General features: G+C 45.0%; 1 protein-coding gene across 1 annotated transcript; it reads left to right on the top strand.

Moving 5' to 3' along the window:
• The first annotated feature begins 3,466 nt into the window (after positions 1-3,466).
• LOC123168039 (polyamine oxidase 7) lies at positions 3,467-8,933 on the top strand. Its single transcript, XM_044585905.1, has 10 exons — positions 3,467-3,678; positions 3,773-4,025; positions 4,632-4,778; positions 4,867-5,122; positions 7,403-7,546; positions 7,644-7,793; positions 7,917-8,174; positions 8,309-8,393; positions 8,500-8,591; positions 8,704-8,933. Exons 1-10 carry the CDS (start codon positions 3,561-3,563, stop codon positions 8,710-8,712), a joined length of 1,512 nt encoding a protein of 503 aa, XP_044441840.1. The 5' UTR covers positions 3,467-3,560; the 3' UTR covers positions 8,713-8,933.
• Positions 8,934-27,246: the final 18,313 nt, after the last annotated feature.

Raw genomic sequence — 27,246 nt, 5'->3', positions numbered from 1 at the left:
TTTTAGGGGTTATAACGAGTTTAGCAAGCCGGACTAACTTGTTAAGGTGTACGTACTTGTTAGGCTTGCCATGTGCACTGCAGGCCCAATATAATAGGACATCACCACCGTCGACGACCTCCGGGATACAGCCAGTAACACTTAACCCAGCTGTGTCCTTCCTCCCAAGGCCACCAGTATAACCTAGGCGACACACAACAGCCGCGCTCATGCCAAGGCCAGACACAACGCCGACCACCATGGCACCCAAAGCCACCATGACCCTGTATCTTGAGCTAGGCGATAAGATCTGGGCCCCCCTGTCAGCCAAGAGCTCGCTGGATCTGGATGGTAACATGCAATCTGAACCCCAACACATGCACTGTCAAGGGCAAGGGAGGATGGGAAAGGAAGAGTACCGAGGAGTTAGGGTTCGAAACATATGCATGCATACGTATGTCTTCGTATAGACACTGTATCACCTTGATCATCTTGACATGGGTTGTGAGATGCAGGAAGAAAGTCTCCCAGCACGAAAGTACCCTTCTGAGCTCCAGCTCAAATGAGCTTGGATGAACAGTAAAATCTCCCGGTAGTCACAAAGGTGGGGAACAGGGTCCTTCCCTGACGAGGTAGATATAATACAAATGCGGGTAAAGTGGCTCTAATTAATGCTTGCCTCTCCTCCCTCCCCATGTTCCTTATGAGCTTCTATCTCTTGTCGGCTGGGATTCATGCTGGTTTTGATAAACACCGTGGGGCGTTCTACTGGAATGCAGCGGACAATCGTCGCAAATATCGCTTCGTCAAATGGAAATTGATGTGTAGGCCCAAAAACCTTGGGGGGTTAGGAATTCTTAATACTTCCATCATGAATCAATGCTTGATGATTAAATGGTGGTGGAAGATTATGAGTGCTGAGGATCAACCCCTTTGGTTGTCGATCCTTAAGGCTAAATATTTTCCGTCTTCGAGCCCGATGTTTGCCTTGGCGCGTGGTGGCTCTCAGTTCTGGAAGTCTCTGGTCAAAGTTAGACCTGTTTTTCAATCTTTCGTTAAGTTTGATGTTGGGGACGGATCCTCGATTAGGTTTTGGCTTGACTGGTGGTGTGGAGATTCACCTCTCTCGGTGACCTTCCCTACCCTTTTCTCTTACTGCTCTGATCCTAATATTTCTATTTTGCGTCCCAGGGGTGGAACCTGGCCTTTCGTCGCTCTCTGTCGCCTGTAGAGTTTGAAGATTGGCAACGTCTTACTGCCCTCTTCCCAACGCTCTCGACGGTTAGGGTTTCGGTGCTTTGGCCGCTTTCTGCCTCTAGGCGTTTTTCTGTTAAGTCTCTTTATTCTAAGCTTGTTGGTGGCACGCCTACCAATCGTTTTTCCCAAATTCGGAAGGCCCGTATTTCCCCATGATTAAAATCTTCTTGTGGCAAGCTTTCCGAGGCCGGTTGCCCTCGGCTGATCAAATCCGTAAGAGAAATGGGCCGGGCTCTGAGTTGTGTGCCCTTTGCGGTGATGTGGAAGACTCGGATCATATCTTTTTTCACTGTCATTTGGCTAAGCTTGTTTGGAGTTGCGTGCGGGACTGGCTTCGTGTCTCTTGGGCCCCTGCCTCCTTTGCCGGGTTGCGCAGCTTGGCCTCCAACCTCGCCGGTGTATCTAGGCGCATCTTTTGGGTGGGCTTGGGGGCTTTATGCTGGTCTCTGTGGACAACTAGGAACAAATTTACTATCGAGCATGTGTTTCCGGCTAAACCGGCTGACTGCTTATTTAAATCATGTGCTTTCCTGCAGCAGTGGAAATCATTGACTAAGGTCGACGACTAAGAGGCGCTCTCTATGCTGATCGACAAAATCCGGACGACGGCATCTCAGTTATGCAGACAAGAGCAGGATGCTTGATTGCTTCTTTTGGGCTGGATGCTTTAGCTTTAGTTGGATCTTTCTCTTCCGGCCTGCGTGCCGTGTACTGGCGAGGGAGCCATGTACCTGACTTTATCCCCCGTCGTCTCGCCTAGCGTTGGGGCTTGGGTGTGTCTGATACTTTTCTGTGATGCTGTTGCTACCTTGCCTTATGGCTTTATTTATAAAGTCGGGCGTATGCCTTTTCTCTAAAAAAACAGTAAAATCAAAAAAATGTTTTCTTCCAAAAAACTCTTAACCTTCTTGTGGTAAACTTTGACAAATTTTGTAAGTGCTTGAAAATTTTCATCATGAGATCACGTTCGAGAAAGGCGTGACAAAAAACAAATCGATGCTCCGAAAATGCTACTTTCAAAAGCATTTTGGAGTACTGATTTTGTTTTTTTGCTACGCCTTCCACAAATGTGATCTCATGATGAAAATTTGCAAGCACGTAGAAAATTTGTCAAAGTTTACCAAAAAAAAGTCAGTTTTTTTACTGTTCATCCAAGCACATTGAGCTCAAGCTCCGATACTCCGCGTCCCTCCCAGCAGCCTTCTATATCCTTAGATTCACATACATATAATCTATTGCACAATATGCAGGGGAACCGACAGTGCCGCGTCAGCCCTTCTACTCCATAAACCGTGGTATATATGAAGCCAATACCTTCAACAGATGAATGATGTAGATACATCGACGTTGCTAATATACATCCTAAATGCATCACTCATTTTTAATTTTAACGATGTGCTTCCTTACTATTCTCACCATATTTGATTCAGCGGCTGTTTAGTTCTAGGATTAACAATGCCACACTTTACCGCATATATCTCGCCAAACTTGCATAAGATTAGTTCAATAAAATTGAAAACAAATCTCGCCACACTAAAGTGATGTGGGTCCTTAGTGTAGCAAAATGCATATTGCATGAGGTATGTCTTAAACCAGAGACCCATTTAAATTGGTCAAACTTGTCTAAGCTAGGTGTGCCAACTTTAGGCAAACTTTAGTCTCAACCAACAGTCCCTTAGTTACTATTTATCGACTTTTTCTATTGTTCAAACAAAACCACATGACCAGCACGTTCCCTTAATTTTGTGGAACAGATTTGATAAGTCTCTGAGACTTGGTTATGTCTCAATCGACGCTATATTTGTTTGATTTTTTTTAGTTTTTTCTTTTTTATATACTACGTCACTTGACTGACACTTAGTCGACTGAGACCTAGCCACACCCTTTATGAAACGCAGGAAACACACATAATAAATGAAAAAAATTGTGCGTTGGAGATTTGCACAGCTGTCTAATCTAGCCAAATCACTCAATTTCACAAGAAAAAAGGGCTCGTCGCCGAGGAAAACAAATAAGATAAGGTCGACACCACACCGGCCCCTGTCTCCGTCGAGGCGTCCATGACCACTGGATTTGGTGGCCATGGTACAAATTATTAACTCTTGGGAACGTGTGTGGTTCCCGCGTCTTAAATTCCGATTTTTCTTTAATTCTGATATTTCTTTCGGCACAATGGTAGGCATCTCGTGTGGGTATATATAAGTGCACTGCCCGGCTGGGCTGGAGAGCAGGGCAGCAGCCTCGCTAGCTATAGCTAACACAGTAGCGTCCATCGTTGGACGAAACTAATCAAACGAGGGGAGAAGAGAGAGAGACAGATCGCGATGAAGTCTTGGTTCGTCACTGCTATAGCGGCACTAGTGCTGATAGCCGCACAGCATGCCTCCCTCGTCGCCGCCGGCAGAGGCCCCAGGGTCATCATAGTCGGCGCCGGCATGTCCGGTATATATAATATCCCTAGCTAATACAGTACGTGCATTGAACGTACGTCGTCGTCGTTTTATATCTCAACAAATACTGTTTTGTGTGCGTGCAGGGATCTCGGCGGGGAAGCGGCTGTGGGACGCCGGGGTGAGGGACCTGCTGATCCTGGAGGCGACGGGCCGCGTGGGCGGGCGAATGCACAAGCACAACTTTGGCGGGCTCAACGTGGAGATCGGCGCCAACTGGGTGGAGGGCCTCAACGGGGACAAGGTGAACCCCATCTGGCCCATGGTCAACGCCAGCCTCAAGCTCCGCAACTTCTACTCCGACTTCGACGGCGTCGTCGGCAACGTCTACAAGGAGAGGTACGAACGTACGTGCGTACGTGCATACATAAGATGAGGAAACATATATAAAGACTGGTAACTAACGACATGCATAAAAAGAGTAAAATTAAAGACTTGAAAGCATATCCTTTTGTCTGCCTTAGGGCTTCAGACTTTTCCCTTGTAAATTCCTGAACTATAATGAAAAGGCAAAACACCTGCCATTAGCCCTAAAAAAAAAAGCATACAGACGCAGGCACGGACATGCACGTGAGAACCCGGCCACGGAGGCGTGAGCATGACCATGCAGGTCAGGAGCTCTGATAAAACGCACGTGGGAAAAACGCCAAAACATAAGCTTTCAGTGATGGGCACCACCTAATAACTGCGGAACAGTGACGACGTGAGGTGTGCAAACCGTGTGGAAACGACACGCACGCAGCATGATGGACGATATATTAATGAAAAAAAAGAACGTGGGACCAAACTATTAATAACTCACAAATATGAACAATCATACAACGGAGGACGACGTACAGACAGACGATGGTCGATTAACACGGACTGTTAATCTCTTGAGCATGCATGCAGTTCGTCGACGGTCTAATTAACTTGACTTTATGATTTTTATGCTTTGCATTGCAGTGGTGGGCTTTACGACGAGGAGTTCGTGCAGAAGAGAATGGACCGCGGCGACGAGGTGGAGGAGCTGGGCGGCAAGCTCGCCGCGGAGATGGATCCCAGCGGCCGCGACGACATCTCCATCTTGGCCATGCAGCGCCTCTTCAACCAGTACGTAGCTACCTACTCCTACTGCATATGCATGCATCATGGCAGTCATGCATGGTTTGCTTGATCCCTTGTCTCTGTGTGCGTGCAGCCAGCCGAACGGGCCGGCGACGCCGGTGGACATGGTGCTCGACTACTTCAGGTACGACTACGAGTTCGCCGAGCCGCCGCGCGTCACCAGCCTGCAGGGCACCGAGCCGACGGCCACCTTCGCCGACTTCGGGGATGACGCCAACTTTGTCGCCGATCAGCGGGGATTCGAGACCCTCATATATCACATCGCCGGCCAGTACCTGCGTTCCGACAAGTCCGGGAACATCGTAGATCCTAGGGTCAAGCTCAACAAGGTACTCATGGTTTTACAAAAAAAAAAGGAAGTGCAATAATCAAACTTTTCAAGCCCTCAAAAAAAAAAAAATCAAACTTCTCAAACTTTAACTACTAGTAACAAATACGTAACATGTAATAATCAAACTTTTCAAACTTTAGGAGAGGATCAAAATGAAAGGGAATCTCCCTGCAAGCTGAAACTAAATTCAGACGCTGTTTTGAGTAAAATGACTTTCTTTTTAGAAACCAAGTGTGACATAAACACATAGACAAACATTCACACAATGTTGGAATCGAAGAGCACCAAAGATGAACGAAGTCACCACAGATATCCTGGTATCCGTGAGTACATCTCTTACTGTTGAAAGCACAATCATCTTGGAAATTAGAGATGATGCCCCGAGCGTTGCTCAAAAACAGGAATCTGTTGCAATTATTTCAATAAAATTTGGTTTTATGAAACATTAGTATTTAGATTAACTATATGAGAACAGAAACTAAAATACATATATTTTATTGATTATTATATAGTTGTAAAATATTTATTGAATATGAGTGACAGTCATGCATGTTTGCATGATGAGTTGCCATAGTTGCATTAAAGAGTGTATTTTCTCCATGCATGATGACATGTTGAGGTGGCATAATTGCATGTTGAGAGAATTAGAGTTAGTGGGGATAAACTATTTAGGTATACGAGATGATACCTCGCGTGTTGCTGCAGGAATCGGTTACAATATATTTCAATGATATTTGATTATGTGGAATATAAATAATTAAATTAATAACACTTGAACTAAAATTGACAATACATACGCCTTATTATATTTGATTATGTATAGTTGTAATATATTTATTGAATATAAGTACGATAATAGAATGAAAAATATTTTCCCATAATATGCAACTGCATGTGGTGGTGGGTATTTTCCCATGCCTGATTGCATGTTGAGGTGAGCCTTATCTCATCCATAATTATATGTTGATATGACATGATTGCATGTTGAGATAAATAAGTTAGTGAATATGACTCTATAGGATAGGATACAACTCTCTCACTAACCACCCAACCTATTAATAGTTGTGGTAAGGAAAATTGATATCTTCTCCAAAGAAAAGAAAAATTGATATCATTAATATTTACAATCTTTTCTTATAAGCATGCAAGAAAAGTGCTAGCTACATATCAAAGTTTAGGCACTATTGTAATTAGAAGCAAACATTTATATCAACCGCAAAAATAAGAAGTAAGCATTTATATGATCTACATCTAATGGTTATGCTTGCCTATAGAAATGATTATTTCTAAATTATACGAGGCAAATCTGTTGCCGCCATTTAAAGAAAACTATTTCTCAATTATGATGTTAAAAATATAATTACCAAGTCATGAGAACTGTCAGATGCAGGATCCATGCAAGTTCACAAGGAATAGGAAAACTTTGATTTAACGGAAACAAGCAGTTGACTAAGAAATAATCATTTCTAGGTAGACTAAGCTCCATATGCAGTCGAGTAGTAAAATCTGTGCAGAAATATAAATTTTGATTGCAAAAAGAAAACTGCCACTAGACAAAGGATGCAGAGTGGTTATTGACCATGCTTTTTATCTGAATTCTCCCATGTCACTTTTAGGGAGAATATTATATGGAAACCAACATTTGGTGGAAGTCGGTGAAAACCACGCGGAAAACATGTTTTTAAGTTTCAGAAAAATCTTTAAAACATATGGAATGTTAAGAGGGTATGTTCTATTGCCATGAGAAATTACAAGTTCAAACACATTACAGGATGTCAGCTATGAAAATAACAAAATCAACATTGAATAGTGTCGAACAGTAACATCACTATTCATTGCTGAATTTGTTCAACGCCACTATTCATTGCTGAATTTGTTCAATGTCACTATTCATTGCTAAATTTGTTCTTTTCATACCTCACATCTTGGAATGTTTTTGGAATTTCGCATGGCAATAAAATATCACCCTCTTAACATTTCAGATATTTTTTTTGAAAACTTTCAAACATGGTTTCCAGGAAGTTTTTTTATTGTTGGTTTCCGTGTGATATTTTCCAGTCACTTTCATTCCGTCCAAAATTTATACATATATTGTGAAATCTGATGAATTGCGACGAAATTGATTTCCATGTGTTATATAGTAGTAGTGTACAACTGAAAGAAAGCGGCACATCCTCAAAATAAAAGAAAAGAAAGAACGGCACAATCCACAATTTCGGACAAATTTGGACATTTTATGTGATTTTGGAGGGGCATTCATGCATGCACAAAATTGCAGGTGGTGCGTGAGATCTCCTACGACCAGAGAGGCGTGGTGGTGACTACGGAGGACAACTCAGCGTACAGCGCAGACTACGTGATCGTGTCCGCCAGCATAGGGGTCCTGCAAAGCGACCTCATACAGTTCAAGCCTCAGCTGCCGGTACGTCGGCTGATATTTTCTTAAGTTCACAATCCAACGTCACTCTGCAGCAGTATAATTAATTAATTTTCGCGTGTGCGTTATATAAACAACCTAGGCATGGAAGATCCTTGCCATCTACCGATTTGACATGGGCGTGTACACCAAGATCTTCCTCAAGTTCCCCAGGAAGTTCTGGCCAACGGGCCCCGGGAAGCAGTTCTTCGTCTACGCCAGCTCCAGGAGAGGCTACTACGGGATGTGGCAGGTGAACAAACCCTAGCAGTAGCGTAACAGATAACTCAAGGAAGATCATTATGTGCAGAAGTACGGAAAAATCGATACCTACCCAAGATTGTTAAGAAAAAGTACTACCCGTTTTGTTGTGCAGTCGTTCGAGCAGGAGTACCCGGGGGCCAACGTGCTGATGGTGACGGTGACGGACGTGGAGTCGCGGCGGATCGAGCAGCAGCCCGACAACGTGACCATGGCGGAGGCCGTGGGCGTGCTGCGGAACATGTTCCCCGACCGGGACGTCCCCGACGCCACCGATATCTACGTGCCGCGCTGGTGGTCCAACCGATTCTTCAAGGGCTCCTACTCCAACTGGCCCGTCGGCGTCAACCGCTACGAGTACGACCAGCTCCGGGTACGTACGCAGGCCACCGCCACGCAGGCGTACACAGCGCGCCGATGGCGAAACTTAAGCGTCCCAGAATTCATGGCGCCGGCCCCGGCTCTGACGACGTGTCGTACTTGATTGATTCTGCTCGTCGCATGCAGGCGCCGGTTGGCGGGCGGGTCTACTTCACCGGGGAGCACACCAGCGAGCACTACAACGGCTACGTCCACGGAGCTTATCTTGCAGGTCTCTTAGTCTTATCTTCTCCCGGCCACGCGATCGAGCTGGTGTGTGTGATCTGAGAGATGTGGTTTCCCGCTAACTGCGCGCTGCTGCCTCCTTTGCATTGCAGGTATCGACTCCGCGGACATTCTCATGAACAAGGTCCTCAACAACGTGGAGTTCAAAGTCCGTCCCAAGTACGACGAGGAGCAGAAAGCTGAGGTATATACAACTCATCAACGTTTGATCTCTCTGACTCTTGGTGTCTGCATCAAACATGTGCATTTGCTGAATTTCTGAAATATGTACTGGTTTAATTTACTCGTCGCTGCAGGCTAAATGAACGAGCATCGTCGAGGAATAAACTCAGACGCGTGCCACAGTTTCCGTGGAAGCTTTTCCCCAAGACTTTGATTTGAGGCGAAATAATGTGACGTTCCTGCTTTCCGTCGTGCCTCCCGTGTGTTTGAATTCTCCGACAGTATGTAGTTCCTGTTGAAGCGTTCCAGTCATGTAATTTCTACAAATTACTCGAATAAAAGCACTTGGCCATTGAGGTTTAAAGTTCGTCCTTGCACGGAATGGTCCATATTGACACTCTCTAACGGTATACTAGCATAATGCTCGTGCGTTGCTACGGAAGCATAAAAATGATCCACTTGTATTACATTATTAGTATATAAAACAAGCAATGCATGTGCAACACCACAAAAAGAAACTCAATCAAGCACCCAACATTGCACTTGCATAATTACGACAACGATGAGAGCACCACTGCAAAAAATGTTTCAAGTTGGAGGGATCCGATGGGTTCTAGATGGGTGAGCGAGATTGGGATGGAGTGGGAGAGTGAACTTAGCACCAACAACGACGACAACAACTCCAATTTATAAGATAATAAAGGACTATGACAAGACGACGCTTGCACGCCCCTCAAACTCATAGGCAACTCTCGGAAATTTGTGGTTAAAACTCCAATACATGCTCTATATATCACTAGTGAAGATTGATTCATCGTCTGGCAATAAGTGTGTGCAATGGGATGTCAGCGCACATGGTTGGATCTAACCAAGCATGTGCGATGAGTCGTCCATCTCACACAGTTCGTTTTTGGGCACATGGTTCTATTTTAAAATTGTTTGCGATGCAATCATTACACATAGTTCCATATTGGCGTGTGTAATTGGGGTGGCTTAATAATACTGAGCTGCACTAGTATATGTAGCCAAAATCTTAAAAGTATCAATTGGACCCCTGCTAGTGCGAGGTGCACGGTTCATGTCTTCCATTTGGTTTCACAATGATCTGTACTTTATAGGTTATTTTCTTTTCTCATTAAAAGATAATATTTTCTCAGTGTCTCTTGTGCACTTGCCCGTGCAATTTGGGAACAATGTAGGTGTTGTTATTCTGTTCTAGACGACGGTAGGGAATTGTTTTTTTCTACCATGCACGGAAGATACCGTGCATGATCTCTTAAGATAACCTTCCAACCTCCCCTTAAGTACCGTTTCCGTTGTTAGCTATCCACCATCACCTGCCTCCTCTTCTCTTGCTCTCATTAGCGCCGCTTCTTCCCCTCCCAGCAGCCTTGCGCCCTTGCCCACCTCTCCCATGGAGACCGTCATGCATGGCCGCCCACCTCCTTGGATGTCCACTAGCCCATGGTAGCGGACCAAAACTCCCTTGTTTGCCTTGTCGACATCACTCCCCCCCCCCCCCCCCCCCCCCCCCCCGTCCGGCCTTTTTGCCCTGGCTCAAGCGCATCTTCCGGTACCACCTTGGCATTTCGACCGTTCGGTTCGCCGGCTGCTCCGTGGGCACAGTCTTTGTAGTCTTCCAACGCGAATCCGAGCAGGTTGCCGCCCTGCGTGCCAGCCCAATCTGCTTAGGCAACCGCAAGATTTGGATCCGGCCTCATAACGCTGGTGACAATGCCTTCTCCTTCTCCTATCCACATGTTGTAAGCATCTCTCTTGAGAAGATGCCGCTGGAGCAGTGGAATAGGAGGGGGGTGGCGGCTAGCGTGGCTGGCTTCGCCAATCTCTTCAGGCTCGAGCACGCTTGCCTCCATGGCAGCGAGTTTTCGTGCATCTTTGTGCTCGTCAAGGTGGAAGCCCTCCACCATATCCCTCACCACCCCACCTTCCACCGTGTCGACGGCAATGGCATCTACGTGGATGTCATCATCAATGAGATCTGGGACGTGGCCCGCTCCCTTGGCGCCCAGACCGCCCCGTCGCGGCCGGCCGGCCTGGCCGATGGGGGGGGGGGGTGCCAGCGGCTCGCTCCAGCCCGCCATGCCGCGCCAATGGCATGTACACCCTAGGCCTGCCCTGGGCAGCCTTGGGGGCAATGAGGGCATGGCTGACCGGGATTTTCGGGCCTTCCTCCACCCTGAGATGGCCTCCGTCGTCGACTGCCTCACCATGCTCAAGGTCGCCGTTAAGTCGAAGCTTATCCAGAATGCCACCTTCTTCCTCCCCACGATCGCGCAGATCGGCCATGAGGATGAAGCCCGACATTGTCTCCATTCTTCCCTGCTCGCGGCTGACACGCGCGTGCCGTGTGCGGTGGTCTCCTTTGATCCAGAGGAGCTGCGGTTCTCCTTCAAGCTCGAGCTGAACAACCGCCGTTCGGTCACCGGGTCCATTCCGGTGCGGCCACTGGCGGTGGGGGACGGCTACTTCCCGTGCTTCAACTACATCTCAGAGACGCTCACGCGGGAAAGTTGTCGATCCCTCTTTTTCAAATTCTGGCCCAAACTTCTCGACGACAGCCTCTGGTCCCGCACGTTGCCGCTGCTGAAAGTGCTAGTTATCGACTAGAGGGGGGTGAATAGGCAATTTTTATGACCGTCTTCAAAACATGGGAGTTTCGAAGACAAACAATAGAAATGAACCTATTGACATGCAGCGGAAGATAAACTACACTAGGCAAGCCATAGTCAAGTATTCAATGAAGTGAAAGCACGAAGACTAATTGCAGCTAGGCAGTAATGATCAGGATGGAAGATAGTATGAAGCCAAACAACAATAGAAGTCACACAGTGAAGTCAAACAGGTAACACAGGCAGGCAATGACTTCACGAAGACAAACTGTAAATAAAGAGAGGGAGAAGATAGAACCAATCACTTGATGTGGACAAGGATTTGTTGGACCAGTTCCAGTTGCTGTGACAACTGACGTCTGGTTAGGGAGGCTGAAATTTAACTCAGAAGACCGTGTCTTCACCTTATTCCCCTTGAGCTAAGGACACCCAGTCCTTGCCCAATCACTCTGGTAAGTCTTCAAGGTAGACTTCCAAACCTTCACAGACTTCGTTCACCGGCGATCCACAATGACTCTTGGATGCTCAGAACGTGACGCCTAACCGGCTGGAGGATTCACAGTCCTCAAGTGTAACAAGTCTTCAGGTCACGCGGACAGAAAGACTTCAGTGATGCCTAACACTCTTTGGCTCTGGGTGTTTGGGCTTTGTCCTCGCAAGGATTTCTCTCTCTCAAAAGCTTCGGAGGTGGGTTGCTCTCAAACGACAAAAGCCGTGCACTAACTCTGAGCAGCCACCAATTTATGGTGTAGGGGGTGGGCTATTTATAGCCACTAGGCAACCCGACCTGATTTGTCCAAAATGACCCTGGGTCACTAAGGAACTGACACGTGTTCCAACGGTCAGATTTCAAACACACGTGGCAGCTTGACTTGGGCTACAAGTAAAGCTGGCTCATCCAACTCTGGATAAGATTTGCTCTCATTGTCTTCGCTCGAAGACATAGGATTTGGTTGAGCATCACTTCAGTCACTCTGACTTTGTTCACTTGGACCCCACTTAACAGTACGGTGGTTCCTATGACTCAACAAAGAAGAAAATGAAACTACGAAACAACTATGTCTTCGCGCTCCAAAGTCTTCATGCGATGTCTTCTCATGTCACAGTCTTCAGTGTGAATATCTTCACATACCACCATTGTCTTCAATGTCTTCACACATTTTTAGGGGTCATCTCCGGTAGGTAAACTGAATCAATGAGGGACTACTACCTGTGTTATCCTGCAATTCTCACAAACACATTAGTCCCTCAACCAGGTTTGTCGTTAATACTCCAAAACCAACTAGGGGTGGCACTAGATGCACTTACAGCTGCTCCCGTTTGTGGAGTGCAAGTACCCGCCTAAGCCCAATGTGCCATCTGGCCTGCTACCTACAATAGGCCCACATATCTCCTCTGCTGAAACCCACTCCTACCTGCTGCAGCTTACTTTCCAGCCCAAGCTCATCTCCAAGCCCACTAGATTCTCACCTCTCGGCCCATCTGCTCACGGCCTGCCAACCGCATCCCTAGGCCTGAGCCTGGTATCCTACCCTATGGCCAGGTCTCTCCGGTGGCTGTGACTGACCTCGCGCCGTGCTTCCTCCTCATGTCGCCACAGTCTTCTACAGTTGCCGCGATCCACCACAAGATCCTGCCGCCGGTGAGCTTCTCTCCTCGCCGCCCACGCTCCAGCTGCTCGACCCCTCCGGTGGCTCTGCTGCTAGCCAGCACAGCCTGGTTCGCGATGAGCTTGATATGAATTTGGAGCCTGTCGATGCTGGGGCTCCTGGCGATATCGCCGAGCTGGCGGCTGCGCCCCCCGCTGTGGGGGGCCACCTGTCTCCACGGCGTAGCCAGCGCCTCAGGCAAGCCTACGACAGCGTGCGCTTGGGCTTTGTGGAGTGCGCGGCTAAGCGCAAGGCGGCGGCGCCTGGATCGGGCTCGGGCGCTGGCCTCTCTCGCCGCTCCGGCTCCTCGTCGTCTCGCCGCAAGAAGTCCAAGATGGCGGCGGTTGCTGGGCTCTTAGAGCTGCCTCTGCTGTCGACTCCCTCTCCGCTGACCAGGAGAAAGTTGAAGCAGATTGCGGAAGTCTGCGATCTCAATGCTGCTGCCATCCTCGACCAAGCTAGCCTCCATGGCTCCCCCGCGGCTTCATCCGCTTTGGCAGGCTCTCCCACCGACAGCAGCTCATGTGCTTCGTCTGTGCGTGTCCTCTCCAGTCTCTATGATTAGCTTGTTGCTACCTGTTGCCGCACGCCTTTGGTTGTGCCTGCTTAAGTTTGTTCTTGCGCTTTGCGCCACCGAAATGACCCGGTTCTTTTCTCTCTGTCAGTCAGTCAGTTATGTTGGGTTAGTAGTCAGTGGCTGCGCGCGATGCGTGTCTGCCCGTGTATCAGGTCGTCGTTGCTCATGTCCGAGTCTATATTGTGTCGACCTTCAGGTGCATCAGTCTCTGTATCGTGTCCACCTTCAGGTGCATCAGTCAAGCTTTATGTCATCTTTAGTTTTCTCTGTTTCTTGCATCTACCTGCTTCATATTCTAGGTTGTATGCTCCTTGTTTCATCATGAAGATATTAAACTAGAATGTATGCGGTCTTGTTGATGATGATAAATGTTTGTTGGTTCACGATACTATAACCTCTTGCTGCCCCAGCATTGTCTACTTGCAGGAAACTAAGCTGCAACACGTCTCCCCGTTTAAGTTACGCTCGTTCTTACCTGCCTCCTTCCAAGATCATGTTGTCACCCCCTCTGTGGGTGCAGCCGGTGGAATCCTTGTCACCTGGGACACTGCCTGTGTTCAGGGCCATGTCATCGACACGCACAGATACCATGTCACTCTGAAGATGAGCTCGACTTCAACTGCCAACTCTTTCCTGGTCACTGTTGTGTATGCACCTTGCTTGCATGATGAGAGGCCCGCCTTCTTGAAGCAGTCAACAACATTGCAGCAGACACAGATACTCCTTGGATTGTCTTGGGGGATTTCAACATGTATCCCTTTGCACATGAGAAATCTTGTGGCCGCATCAATTGGAACCACATGGACATGTTCAACACATGGATCAGAGATCAAGGGCTTGATGATATTTAGATTGACAACCGACTGTTTACCTGGTATAATAAGAGGACCTCTCCCACTCTTGCCAGACTTGATCGAGTGCTGGTAAATGCGGCATAGAATTTGAGCTTCCTACAGTCCTCTGCCACTTGCATGTTGATAATCCCCAATGCAAGGAATCATCGTAGCAATTTCCAAAGGTGGAAGTGATAAGTATGGAGTGTCAAACCCACAAGGAGCTAAAAGTAAGATCAATATTCTCTCAAGCCATATCTGCCACTGATACAACTCTACGTACACCGAACGTTTGCTTCCAACTAGCAACGAGAAATAAAACTATGTTGTGGGTATGAAGAGGATAACTTTGTATGATATCGGAGAGCTAAAATATAAAAGTAGGTGCTGTTATCATAAAGTTAGAATATATTACTAAATATTATAAATAGGGAGTGTGGAATAATGGTGGATCGGTGTGCGGAATTGTCCTAGGCAATTATTAACAAGACCGCTAGTCGTCATTGCAATTTCATATGAGGGAGAGGCATAAGCTAACATACTTTCTCTACTTGGATCATATGCACTTATGATTGGAACTCTAGCAAGCATCCGCAACTACTAAAGATCATTAAGGTAAAACCCAACCATAGCATTAAAGCATCAAGTCCTCTTTATTCCCATACGCAACAATCCCTCTTACTCGGGTTTGTGTTTCAGTCACTCACCAACCCACTATAAGCGAATCATGAACGTATTGCAACACCCTACAGCGGGAATCCCTCACGCTTGCGCGACACGGAGGGCACCATAGGACAGCACCAAAATAAAACATACAACTCGTACCAATCTATATCATAAATCAACCCAAGGACAAAAGATATCTACTCAAAACATCATAGGATGGCAACACATCATTGGATCATAATATGTGGCATAAAGCACCATGTTCAAGTAGGGATTACAGTGGGGTGCGGGAGAGTGGACCGCGTAAAAGAGATGAGGATGGTGATGATGATGGTGATGTTGATGAAGACGATCACCGTGGCGATGATTCCCCTCCCGATGGCACTCCGGCGCCACCGGAAGAGAGGAGGAGAGGTTCTCCCCCTTGTGCTTCCTCCTCCATGGCCTCCACCCTCTGGTCCTTGGCCTTCATGGTGATGATGGCCCCTCCGGGATACTCCTCCATGGCCACTGGTGATGGTGCCCCCCTCCGGCAGGGTGCCGGAGATGGCCTAGATTGACTTCTCGTGGCTATAGAGGCATGCGGCGGCGGAACTTCCGATCTAGGTTTCTTTCTGGAAGTTTGGGTATATATAGAAGAGTTTTGCGTTGAGTTCACGTCAGGGGGGTCTCCGGGCTGTCCACGAGGCAGGGGGGCGCGCCCCAGGGGGGTGGGCGTGCCCCCCACCCTCGTGGGCAGCCCGAGACTCTTCTGGCCTGCTTCTGGTACTCTGTGGGCTTCTTCTGGTCCAAAAATGATCTCCGTCAAGTGGCACGTCAATTGGACTCCGTTTGGTTTTCCTTTTCTGCGATACTCTAAAACAAGGAGAAAACAGAAACTGGCACTGGGCTCTAGGTTAATAGGTTAGTCCCAAAAATCATATAAAAGTGTATAATAAAGCCCATTAAACATCCAAGATAGATAATATAACAGCATGAATACTTCATAAATTATAGATACGTTGAAGACGTATCAGCATCCCCAAGCTTAATTCCTGCTCGTCCTTGAGTACGTAAATGATAAAAGAAATAATTTATGAAGTGTGAATGCTAGCAAGTGCTTAAGTTTGATCAATGATAATTCCAATCACTCTTTCTAGCATCATTACATGTCATAACAGTAGCTCATCTCATAAAACTACTCATGATAAAGTAACAAGCTATTCACATGTTAAAGTATAGATCATAAACTTTCTTGAAAACTAACAGACCATGTTATCAATCATCAAACAATTACAATTCATCTTATTTTCAGGAAGAGTCTATGTTAGAGCTTTGATTTTGCAAACTCCACATACTCAACTATCATTTAGTCTTTCACAATTGCTAACACTCACGCGATATTTATGGGTTCAAAGTTTTAATCAGACACAGAGAAAGATAGGGGCTTATAGATTCGCCTCCCAACCTTTTACCTCAAGGGTAATGTCAACAATAATAGTTCATGATGCCTTACATCCAATTGGATATATATATCAGAATCTTTCCAACACAATGTGCTTGCCAAAGGATAAAATGTAAAAAGGAAAGGTGAAAAATCACCATGACTCTTGCATAAGGGTAAGAGATAAAAGTAAAAGATAGGCCCTTCGCAGAGGGAAGCAGAGGTTGCCATGCGCTTTCGGGGTTGGATGCACAAAATCTTAATGCGAAAGAACGTCACTTTGTATTGCCACTTGTGATATGGACCTTTATTATGCAGTCCGTCGCTTTTATTTCTTCCACATCACAAGATCGTATAAAGCTTATTTCCTCCACACTAGTCAATCATACATATTTAGAAGGCAATTTTTATTGCTTGCACCGATGACAACTTACTTGAAGGATCTTACTCAATCCATAGGTTTGTATGGTGGACTCTCATGGCAAAACTTGGTTTAAGGATATTTGGAAGCACAAGTAGTATCTCTACTTAGTGCAAGGAATTTGGCTAGCATGAGGGGGAAAGGCAAGCTCAACGTGTTCGGCGATCCATGACAATATACTTTATTTTAGATATAAGAAAACATAACCCATTACGTTGTCTTACTTGTCCAACATCAACCTTTTAGCATGTCATATTTTAATGAGTGCTCACAATTACAAAAGATGTCCAAGATAGTATATTTATATGTGAAACCTTCCTTCCTTCAATATTCTTTCATGAATTGTTCAAGTGACCAATTCTATGTTTGCTAACTTTCAATAAGTTTACTACCTATACTTAATGTGTGTGAAGTCATTACTCCCCATGTTATAAGCATATGAAACATATATAAATTCAGGTTTATGACATTCAATTTATTCAACCATTTACTCATAGGATATACGTGAAGCACATGAGTAAATGACAAACTACTCCAAAAAATATGAGTGAAGAACATTGAGTAGTCAAATAATTAACTAGCCATGGGAGGATTCTTTTTCATTCAATATTTCAGATCCAATGAGTTTATTCAAACAGCAACTAAAATTGAAAATACGCTCCAAGCAAAACACATATCATGTGACGAATAAAAATATAGCTCCGAATAAGATATACCGATAGTTTTGAAGACGAAAGAGGGGATGCCTTCCGGGGCATCCCCAAGCTTAGGCACTTGAGTCTTCCTTTAATATTACCTTGGGGTGCCTTGGGCATCCCCAAGCTTAGGGTCTTTCCACTCCTTATTCTCCTCATATCGATATCTCACCCAAAGCTTGAAAACTTCAATCACACAAAACTTAACAAAACTTCGTGAGATAGGTTAGTATGCTAAAGAGTAAACCATTCACTTTGGTACTATTAAAGACAAGTTTCATAATTTTTCTCACACAATTACTACTGTACCATATCATTTCTACAATTTATATTGATAAATATAAGTCATAGAAACTAGAAAACAAGCAAACTATGCAATGAGAACAGAATCTGTCAGAAACAGAACAGTCTGTAATGATCTGAACATAAACCATACTTATGCTACTCCAACAATTATGAAATAAATTGGTGGACGTGAGGAATTTGTCTATTAATCTTCTGCAAAAAGAATCAACTCAAAAGCACTCTTCTGTAAAAAATGACATCTATTCTCGTGAGCGCAAAGTTTCTGTTTTTTACAGCAAGATCACATTAACTTTCACCCAAGTCTTCCCAAAGGTCTTACTTGGCACTTCATTGAAACAAAAACTATAAAACATGATTACTACAGTATATTAATTATGTAAACACTAAAAAAAAGTAAGGGTAAGTATTGGGTTGTCTCCCAACAAGCGCTTTTCTTTAGTGCCTTTTAGCTAGGCATGATGATTTCAATGATGCTCACATAAAAGATAAGAATTGAAACATAAAGAGAGCATCATGAAGAATATGACTAGCACAATTGATTCTAACCAACTTCCTATGCCTAGGGATTTTGTGAACACATAATTTTTAGGAACAAGAATCAACTAGCATAGGAAGGCAAAACAAGTATAACTTCAAAACTTTAAGCACATAGAGAGGAAACTTGATATTATTGCAACTCCTACAAGCATGTATTCCTCCCTAATAATAATTTTCATTAGCATCATGGATGGAAACTTTGTTCTCATACTCAATTGGAACCTCTTCCGAAATAGTGGAATCATTACTAGCTAAAGTTGACACTCTTCCAAATCCACTTTCATAAATATCACACTAAGATTCAACACCCTCCAAAATAGTGGGATCACTAATTCCTAAAGTTGACACTCTTCCAAACCACTTTAAATGATAGTATTATTCATACTCCAAAATATATAAGTGAAGTTCATGGAGCATTCTAAAATGAACATAGACTAACCAATATCCAAGCTCAAATATATAAGTGAAGCACACGAAGAATTCTATAAAACCATACTCAAAAGATTTAAGTGAAGTACAAAGAGTAATTCTATAAGATCATACTTAAAAGATATAAGTGAAGAACATGAAGTATTATACAAATTGATGAAGGAACATCTCATACTAGCATGGTTCTTAAAGAAAAAATAAAGACACAAAGGAAACAAATCATGTGAGCAAAACAAAAACCGAGGTATACCGATATTTGTTGAAGAAGAAAGATGGGATGCCAACCGGGGCATCCCCAAGTTTAGATGCTTGAGTATCCTTTGAAATATTTACTTGGGGTGCCTTGGGCATCCCCAAGCTTGAACTCTTGCCTCTCTTTATTCTTCTCACATCGGTAAATCCTCGTTCTTCGAACACTTCAACCACACAAAACTTTAACAAAAACTTGTGAAATCCGTTAGTGTAACAAAGCAAATCACTACTATAAGTACTGTTGCAAACCAATTCATATTTTGTTTTTGCATTGTAGCTACTGTAATATAACTTTTCCATGGCTTAATCCACTGATAGAAATCAATAGTTTCATCAAAACAAGCAATCAATGCATCAAAAACAGAATCTGTTCTAAACAGGACAGTCTGTAGTAATCTGGAAGTTTAGTATACTTATGTAACTCCTAAAATTATGAACTAAATTTTAGAATTTGAAAAATTTGTACATAAGTAATGTGCAAAAAGTTTCAGACCCATTTGACTTTCCAGTAAAAATGTAAATTCACGCACTACAGCCAAAGTTTCTGTTTTTGTTCTGCACATAGTAAACAAGCAATCTAATCATCCTAAAACCAAAGCTTGGCACATTATTTTTATTATACAATGGATATATACAAAGGGATAATTATTTACAGAGAAACTTCCATGAAAAATTCTACATTCTTTCCGTGAGCATGAGCACAAGTGCTCAAGGTCGACCCTCACTTCTTCAATGCATCACTTTCCAATCACTTCTCTTTTTGGAAAACTTTTTAGGCATGAGAGGCAAGTAATTTTTTTGTATTTTCATTCTTTTAAAAAAAATTGTATGTTTCACCCACAACTAAACAGAAACAAAAACAGAAAGGAAAAACAAAAATCTACTTAGTGAAGAAAGCAAACAAGCACACACGAGAATATCAACCCCACGCTATTGCTCCCCGGCAACGGCGCCAGAAAAGAGCTTGATAATCCCCAAGTGCAAGGAATCATCGTACCAATTTCCAAAGGTGGAAGTGATAAGTATGGAGTGTCGAACCCACAAGGAGCTAAAGGTAAGATCAATATTCTCTCAAGCCCTATCTGCCACTGATACGACTCTACGTACACCGAACGTTTGCTTCCAACTAGCAACGAGAAATAAAACTATGTTGTGGGTATGAAGAGGATAACTTTGTATGATATCGGAGAGCTAAAATATAAAAGTAGGTGCTGTTATCATAAAGTTAGAATATATTACTAAATATTATAAATAGCAAGTGTGGAATAATGGTGGATCGGTGTGCGGAATTGTCCTAGGCAATTATTAACAAGACCGGTAGTCGTCATTGCAATTTCATATGAGGGAGAGGCATAAGCTAACATACTTTCTCTACTTGGATCATATGCACTTATGATTGGAACTCTAGCAAGCATCCGCAACTACTAAAGATCATTAAGGTAAAACCCAACCATAGCATTAAAGCATCAAGTCCTCTTTATTCCCATACGCAACAATCCCTCTTACTCGGGTTTGTGTTTCAGTCACTCACCAACCCACTATAAGCGAATCATGAACGTATTGCAACACCCTACAGCGGGAATCCCTCACGCTTGCGCGACACGGAGGGCACCATAGGACAACACCAAAATAAAACATACAACTCATACCAATCTATATCATCAATCAACCCAAGGACAAAAGATATCTACTCAAAACATCATAGGATGGCAACACGGCATTGGATCATAATATGTGGCATAAAGCACCATGTTCAAGTAGGGATTACAGCGGGGTGCGGGAGAGTGGACCGCGTAAAAGAGATGAGGATGGTGATGATGATGGTGATGTTGATGAAGACGATCACCGTGGCGATGATTCCCCTCCCGATGGCACTCCGGTGCCACCGGAAGAGAGGAGGAGAGGTTCTCCCCCTTGTGCTTCCTCCTCCATGGCCTCCACCCTCTGGTCCTTGGCCTTCCTGGTGATGATGGCCCCTCCGGAATACTCCTCCATGGCCACCGGTCATGATGGTCCCCTCCGACAGGGTGCCGGAGAGGGCCTAGATTGACTTCTCGTGGCTACACAGGCTTGCGGCGGCGGAACTTCCGATCTAGGTTTCTTTCTGGAAGTTAGGGTATATATAGAAGAGTTTTGCGTTGATTTCACGTCAGGGGGGTCTCCGGGCTGTCCACGAGGCAGGGGGCGCCCCCCAGGGGGGTGGGCACGCCCCCACCCTCGTGGGAAGCCCGGGACTCTTCTGGCCTGCTTCTGGTACTCCGTGGGCTTCTTCTGGTCCAAAAAAGATCTCCGTCAAGTGGCACGTCAATTGGACTCCATTTGGTTTTCCTTTTCTGCGATACTCTAAAACAAGGAGAAAAACAGAAACTGGCACTGGGCTCTAGGTTAATATGTTAGTCCCAAAAATCGTATAAAAGTGTATAATAAAGCCCATTAAACATCCAAGATAGATAATATAATAGCATGAATACTTCATAAATTATAGATACGTTGAAGACGTATCACATGTCTGCTGTCAGTTCCGACCACACGCCAATTCTAGTGTAGTTCAGTGTTGATACACCCAAGAGGCCAGAGATATTATTCAGGATTGCTGGACTCGGGGCACCAGGGTTTTCAGGTCCTCGGCCTCGCTTCTCAGCTTCAAGATGAGAAGGACCAGAGCTGCCCTACGACAATGGTGCCGGCACAAGTCCTGCCTCAAGATGCTCCTGGAAAATAACAAGCACGTCGTGAGTTTTTGGCAGGCTGTTGAAGAGAGAAGGCAGCTGACTATGTTAGAAACTGTGCTTCGTGAGGTTGCACTGCCAAGCCGAACAACTCATCCTGTGGCAGACTGCCATGTGGCGTCGTCGGGCCAAGTTAAGATGGTGTGTTAATGGGGATGAGAACTGCCAATTCTTCCATGCGGCTGCAAATTCCCATCACAGGCATAATAAGGTGAAAGTTCTCACTCATGATGGCGTGCTCTACTACCAGAACAGTCAGAAGCTCGGCTTGGCAACTCAATACTTCACGGATATATTGGGTCAGCCTGCTCCTTCCCTGCCAACGATTCAGCTCAATGCTTTGTACAGTGTTGTCGACCTTTCTGAGCTTGTCAATAGCTTCTCTTGGACTGAGATGTGCAGGCCATCGATAAGTCGCCGAACAACAGGAGCCCAGGACCGGATGGCTTCACGAATGAATTCTACAAGGCCTTCAAGCCACTTCTAAAAGATGATCTGCTCAGGTTCTTCACGGATTTGCATAGTAACAAGCTGTCTTTGGAAGGGGTTAACACGGCCTACATCACCTTGTTGCCAAAGAAGGACACTCCACTGGAGATGCGGGATTATAGGCCTATCTCGTTGGTGCATAGCGCACCCAAGTTGGCTTCCAAGATCTTGACGAACATGCTGCAGAAAAGGGTCCCAGATCTTGTCCACCCAATGCAATCTGGGTTTTTGCAAGGAAGATCGATTGTGGAAAACTTTGCGTTAGCCGCAGAAATGATCCAAACTGCACATAAGAGGAGAGTGCCGGTTATCGCTCTTAAGTTGGACTTTCAGAAAGCTTTTGACTATGCCAGTTGGGCCTGTCTTTTCCAGGTGATGGAAGCTAGAGGCTTCCCCACAAAGTGGACACAGTGGATTAATACCCTCCTCTCTTAGGGCAGCTCTAGAGTCCTTCTTAATGGGGAGCTAGGAGACCCCATTATTGCTAAGCGTGGTTTTAGGCAAGCGGATTCTCTGTCACCGTATCTATTCTTGCTTGTGGCTGATGTGCTCCAGAGATTATGCTTGCATCACTTCAGGAACGACAACCTTGTACACCCACTCGAACCAAACATCAATGACTCATTCCCGGTCTTGCAATACGCGGATGATACTCTAATCATCTTCCGTGGCGATGTGCAGCAGGCCAATGTGATCAGAGGCATCCTGTCTGCTTTTTCAACGTTTTCAAGACTCAGTATTAACTTCCACAAAAGCACCCTAGTCCCTATATGTGTGAATGAGGATGTTACCGCTGAGATTGCATCTCTGCTTGGGTGCCCGGTGTCCTCCTTTCCATGCAACTACCTAGGGCTGCCTATGTCCATTCATAAGATCAAACATGGCATGCTACTACCAGTCATTCACAAGGTTGGTCGCAGATTATCTGGTTGGCTGGCTTCGTTTCTCTCCTGGGGGGGGGGGGGTAGACTCACGCTGATCAACTCAGTGTTAGCTGGCATCCCTACCTACTTCATGTCATGCTTTTAGTAGCCCAAGGAGTCTCTGGACAAGTTGGATGGTTTGCTTCGAGCCTTCTTTTGGCAGGGAAAGAACAAGGTGAAGGGGGGCAGTGCCTTGTGGCCTGGGATAAGGTTACTTTGCCTCGAGCTAATGGTGGGCTGGGTGTCAGAAACCTCCAGGTGCATAATCAGGCCATGATCTGCAAGTTCGTGGCAAAAGTTCTTCAGTCTTTGGATATACCATGCTTGTTGGGGAATGTAGTATTTCAAAAAATTCCTACGATCACGCAGGATCTATCTAGGAGAAGCATATCAACGAGCGGGGAGAGTGTTTCCACGTACCCTCGTAGACCGAAAGCGGAAGCGTTTAGTAACGTGGTTGATGTCGTCGAACGTGTTCGCGATCCAACCGATCCAAGCACCGAACGTATGGCACCTCCGCGTTCAGCTATATGACGTCCCTAGAACTCCTGATCCAGTTGAGCCAAGGGTGAGTTCCATTAGCACGACGGCATGGCGATGGTGATGATGAAGTTACCGGCGCAGGGCTTTGCCTAAGCACTACGACGATATGACCGAGGTGTGTAACATGGAGGGGGGAACCGCACACGGTTAAGAGGAACTTGTGTGTTCTAGGGTGCCCCCTGCCCCCGTATATAAAGGAGGGGAGGGGAGGCAGGCCGGCCCTCCTAGGGCGCACCACGAGAGGGGAATCCGACTAGGACTCCAAGTCCTAGTAGGTTTCTACATAAGGAAGAGGGGGAAGAAGGAAGGAAGAGGGGGAAGGGAAGGAAAGGGGGCGTCGCCCCCTTCCCCTAGTCCAATTCAGACCCAAGGGGGGGGGTGCGGCTAGCCCCTCTTGGCCCTTCCTCTCTTCCCACTAAGGCCCATCGAGGCCCATTAGTTCCCCCAGGGGCTCCGATAACCCTCCGACACTTCGATAATTATCCGGTACCTCTCGGAACTCATCTGGTGTCCGAATAACATCATCCAATATGTCAATCTTTATGTCTCGACCATTTCAAGACTCCTCATCATGTCCGTGATCTCATCCAGGACTCCGAACAAACTTCGGTCATCAAATCACATAACTCATAATACAAATCGTCAACGAACGTTAAGCGTGCGGACCCTACGGGTTTGAGAACTATGTAGACATGACCGAGACACATCTCTAGTCAATAACCAATAGCGGAACCTAGATGCTCATATTGGCTCCTACATATTCTAAGAAGATCTTTATCGGTCAAACCGCATAACAACATACGTTGTTCCCTTTGTCATCGGTATGTTACTTGCCCGAGATTCGATCGTCGGTATCATCATACCTAGTTCAATCTCATTACCGGCAAGTCTCTTTACTCGTTCCGTAATGCATCATCCCACAACTAACTCATTAGTCACATTGCTTGCAAGGCCTATAGTGATGTGCATTACCGAGAGGGCCCAGAGATACCTCTCCGATACACGGAGTGACAAATCCTAATCTCGATCTATGCGAACTCAATAAACACCATCGGAGACACCTGTAGAGCATCTTTATAATCACTCAATTATGTTGTGATGTTTGATAGAACACTAAGTGTTCCTCCGGTATTCGGGAGTTGCATAATCTCATAGTCAGAGGAACATGTATAAGGCATGAAGAAAGCAATAGCAATAAACTAAACGATCATAGTGCTAAGCTAACGGATGGGTCTTGTCCATCACATCATTCTCTAATGATGTGATCCCATTCATCAAATGACAACACATGTCTATGGCTAGGAAACTTAACCATCTTTGCTTAACGAGCTAGTCAAGTAGAGGCATACTAGGGACACTCTGTTTGTCTGTATATTCACACTTGTACTAAGTTTCTGGTTAATACAATTCTAGCATGAATAATAAACATTTATCATGATATAAGGAAATATAAATAACAACTTTATTATTGCCTCTAGGGCATATTTCCTTCAGTCTCCCACTTGTAGTAGAGTCAATAATCTAGATTACATAGTAATGATTCTAACACCCATGGAGCCTTGGTGCTGATCATGTTTTGCTCGTGGAAGAGACTTAGTCAACGGGTCTGCAACATTCAGATCCGTATGTATTTTGCAAACTTCTATGTCTCCCTCCTTGACTAGATCGCGGATGGAATTGAGGTGTCTCTTGATGTGCTTGGTTCTCTTGTGAAATCTGGATTCCTTCGCCAAGGAAATTGCTCCAGTATTGTCACAAAAGATTCATTGGACCCGATGCACTAGGTATGACACCTAGATCGGATATGAAATCCTTCATCTAGACTCCTTCATTTGCTGCTTCCGAAGCAGCTATGTACTCCGCTTCACACGTAGATCCCGCCACGACGCTCTGTTTGGAACTGCACCAACTGACAGCTCCACCATTCAATATAAATACGTATCAGGTTTGTGACTTAGAATCATCCGGATGAGTGTCAAAGCTTGCGTCGACGTAACCATTTACGACGAGCTGTTTGTCACCTCCATAAACGAGAAACATATCCTTAGTCCTTTTCAGGTATTTCAGGATGTTCTTGTCCGCTGTCCAGTGATCCACTCCTGGATTACTTTGGTACCTCCCTGCTATACTTATAGCAAGGCACACATCAGGTCTGGTACACAGCATTGCATACATGATAGAACCTATGGCTGAAGCATAGGGAATGACTTTCATTTTCTCTCTATCTTCCGCAGTGGTCGGGCATTGAGTCTCACTCAACTTCACACGTTGTAACACAAGCAAGAATGCTTTCTTTGACTGATCCATTTTTAACTTCTTCAAAAAATTTCAAGGTATGTGCTTTGTGAAAGTCCAATTAAGCGTCTTGATCTATCTCTATAGATCTTGATGCCCAATATATAAGCAGCTTCACCGAGGTCTTTCATTGAAAAATTCTTATTCAAGTATCCTTTTTTGCTATTCAGAAATTTTGTATCATTTCCAATCAACAATATGTCATCCACATATAATATTAGAAATGCTACAGAGCTCCCACTCACTTTCTTGTAAATACAGGCTTCTCCAAAAGTCTGTATAAAACCATATGCTTTGATCACACTATCAAAACGTATATTCCAACTCCGAGAGGCTTGCACCAGTCCGCAAATGGATCGCTGGAGCTTGCACACTTTGTTAGCACCTTTTGGGTCGACAAAACCTTTTGGTTGCATCATATACAACTCTTCTTTAATAAATCCATTAAGGAATGCAGTTTTGACATCCATCTGCCAAATTTCATAATCATAAAATGCGGCAATTGCTAACATGATTCGGACAGACTTAAGCATCGCTACGGGTGAGAAGGTCTCATCGTAGTCAACTCCTTGAACTTGTCGAAAACCTTTTGCAACAAGTCAAGCTTTGTAGACAGTAACATTACCGTCAGCGTCAGTCTTCTTCTTGAAGATCCATTTATTGTCAATGGCTTGCCGATCATCGGGCAAGTCAACCAAAGTCCACACTTTGTTCTCATACATGGATCCCATCTCAGATTTCATGGCCTCAAGCCATTTTGCGGAATCTGGGCTCATCATCTCTTCCTCATAGTTCGTAGGTTCATCATGGTCTAGTAACATGATGTCCAGAACAGGATTACCATACCACTCTAGTCCGGATCTTACTCTGGTTGACCTATGAGATTTGGTAGTAACTTGATCAGAAGCTTCATGATCATCATCATTAGCTTCCTCACTAATTGGTGTAGGAATCACTGGAACTGATTTCTGTGATGAACTAGTTTCCAATAAGGCAGCAGGTACAATTACCTCATCAAGTTCTACTTTCCTCCCACTCACTTCTTTCGAGAGAAACTCCTTCTCTAGAAAGGATCCATTCTTAGCAACGAATATCTTGCCTTCGGATCTGTGATAGAAGGTGTACCCAACAGTCTCCTTTGGGTATCCTATGAAGACACATTTCTCCGATTTGGGTTCGAGCTTATCAGGTTGAGGCTTTTTCACATAAGCATTGCAGCCCCAAACTTTAGGAAACGACAACTTAGGTTTCTTGCCAAACCATAGTTCATATGGTGTCGT

The sequence above is a fragment of the Triticum aestivum genome, chromosome 7D (genome assembly GCF_018294505.1).
Source record: "Triticum aestivum cultivar Chinese Spring chromosome 7D, IWGSC CS RefSeq v2.1, whole genome shotgun sequence".
Lineage (NCBI taxonomy): Eukaryota > Viridiplantae > Streptophyta > Magnoliopsida > Poales > Poaceae > Triticum > Triticum aestivum.
Note: the sequence above shows the minus strand (reverse complement) of the source record. Positions and strands in the feature narration are given on the sequence as shown.

Coding starts and splice junctions, on each gene's coding strand:
- LOC123168039 (XM_044585905.1), top strand. CDS start 3,561: ATGAAGTCTTGGTTCGTCACTGCTATAGCGGCACTAGTGCTGATAGCC. Junction 3,679..3,772: donor AGTCGGCGCCGGCATGTCCG/GTATATATAATA, acceptor GTGTGCGTGCAG/GGATCTCGGCGGGGAAGCGG. Junction 5,123..7,402: donor CTAGGGTCAAGCTCAACAAG/GTACTCATGGTT, acceptor ACAAAATTGCAG/GTGGTGCGTGAGATCTCCTA.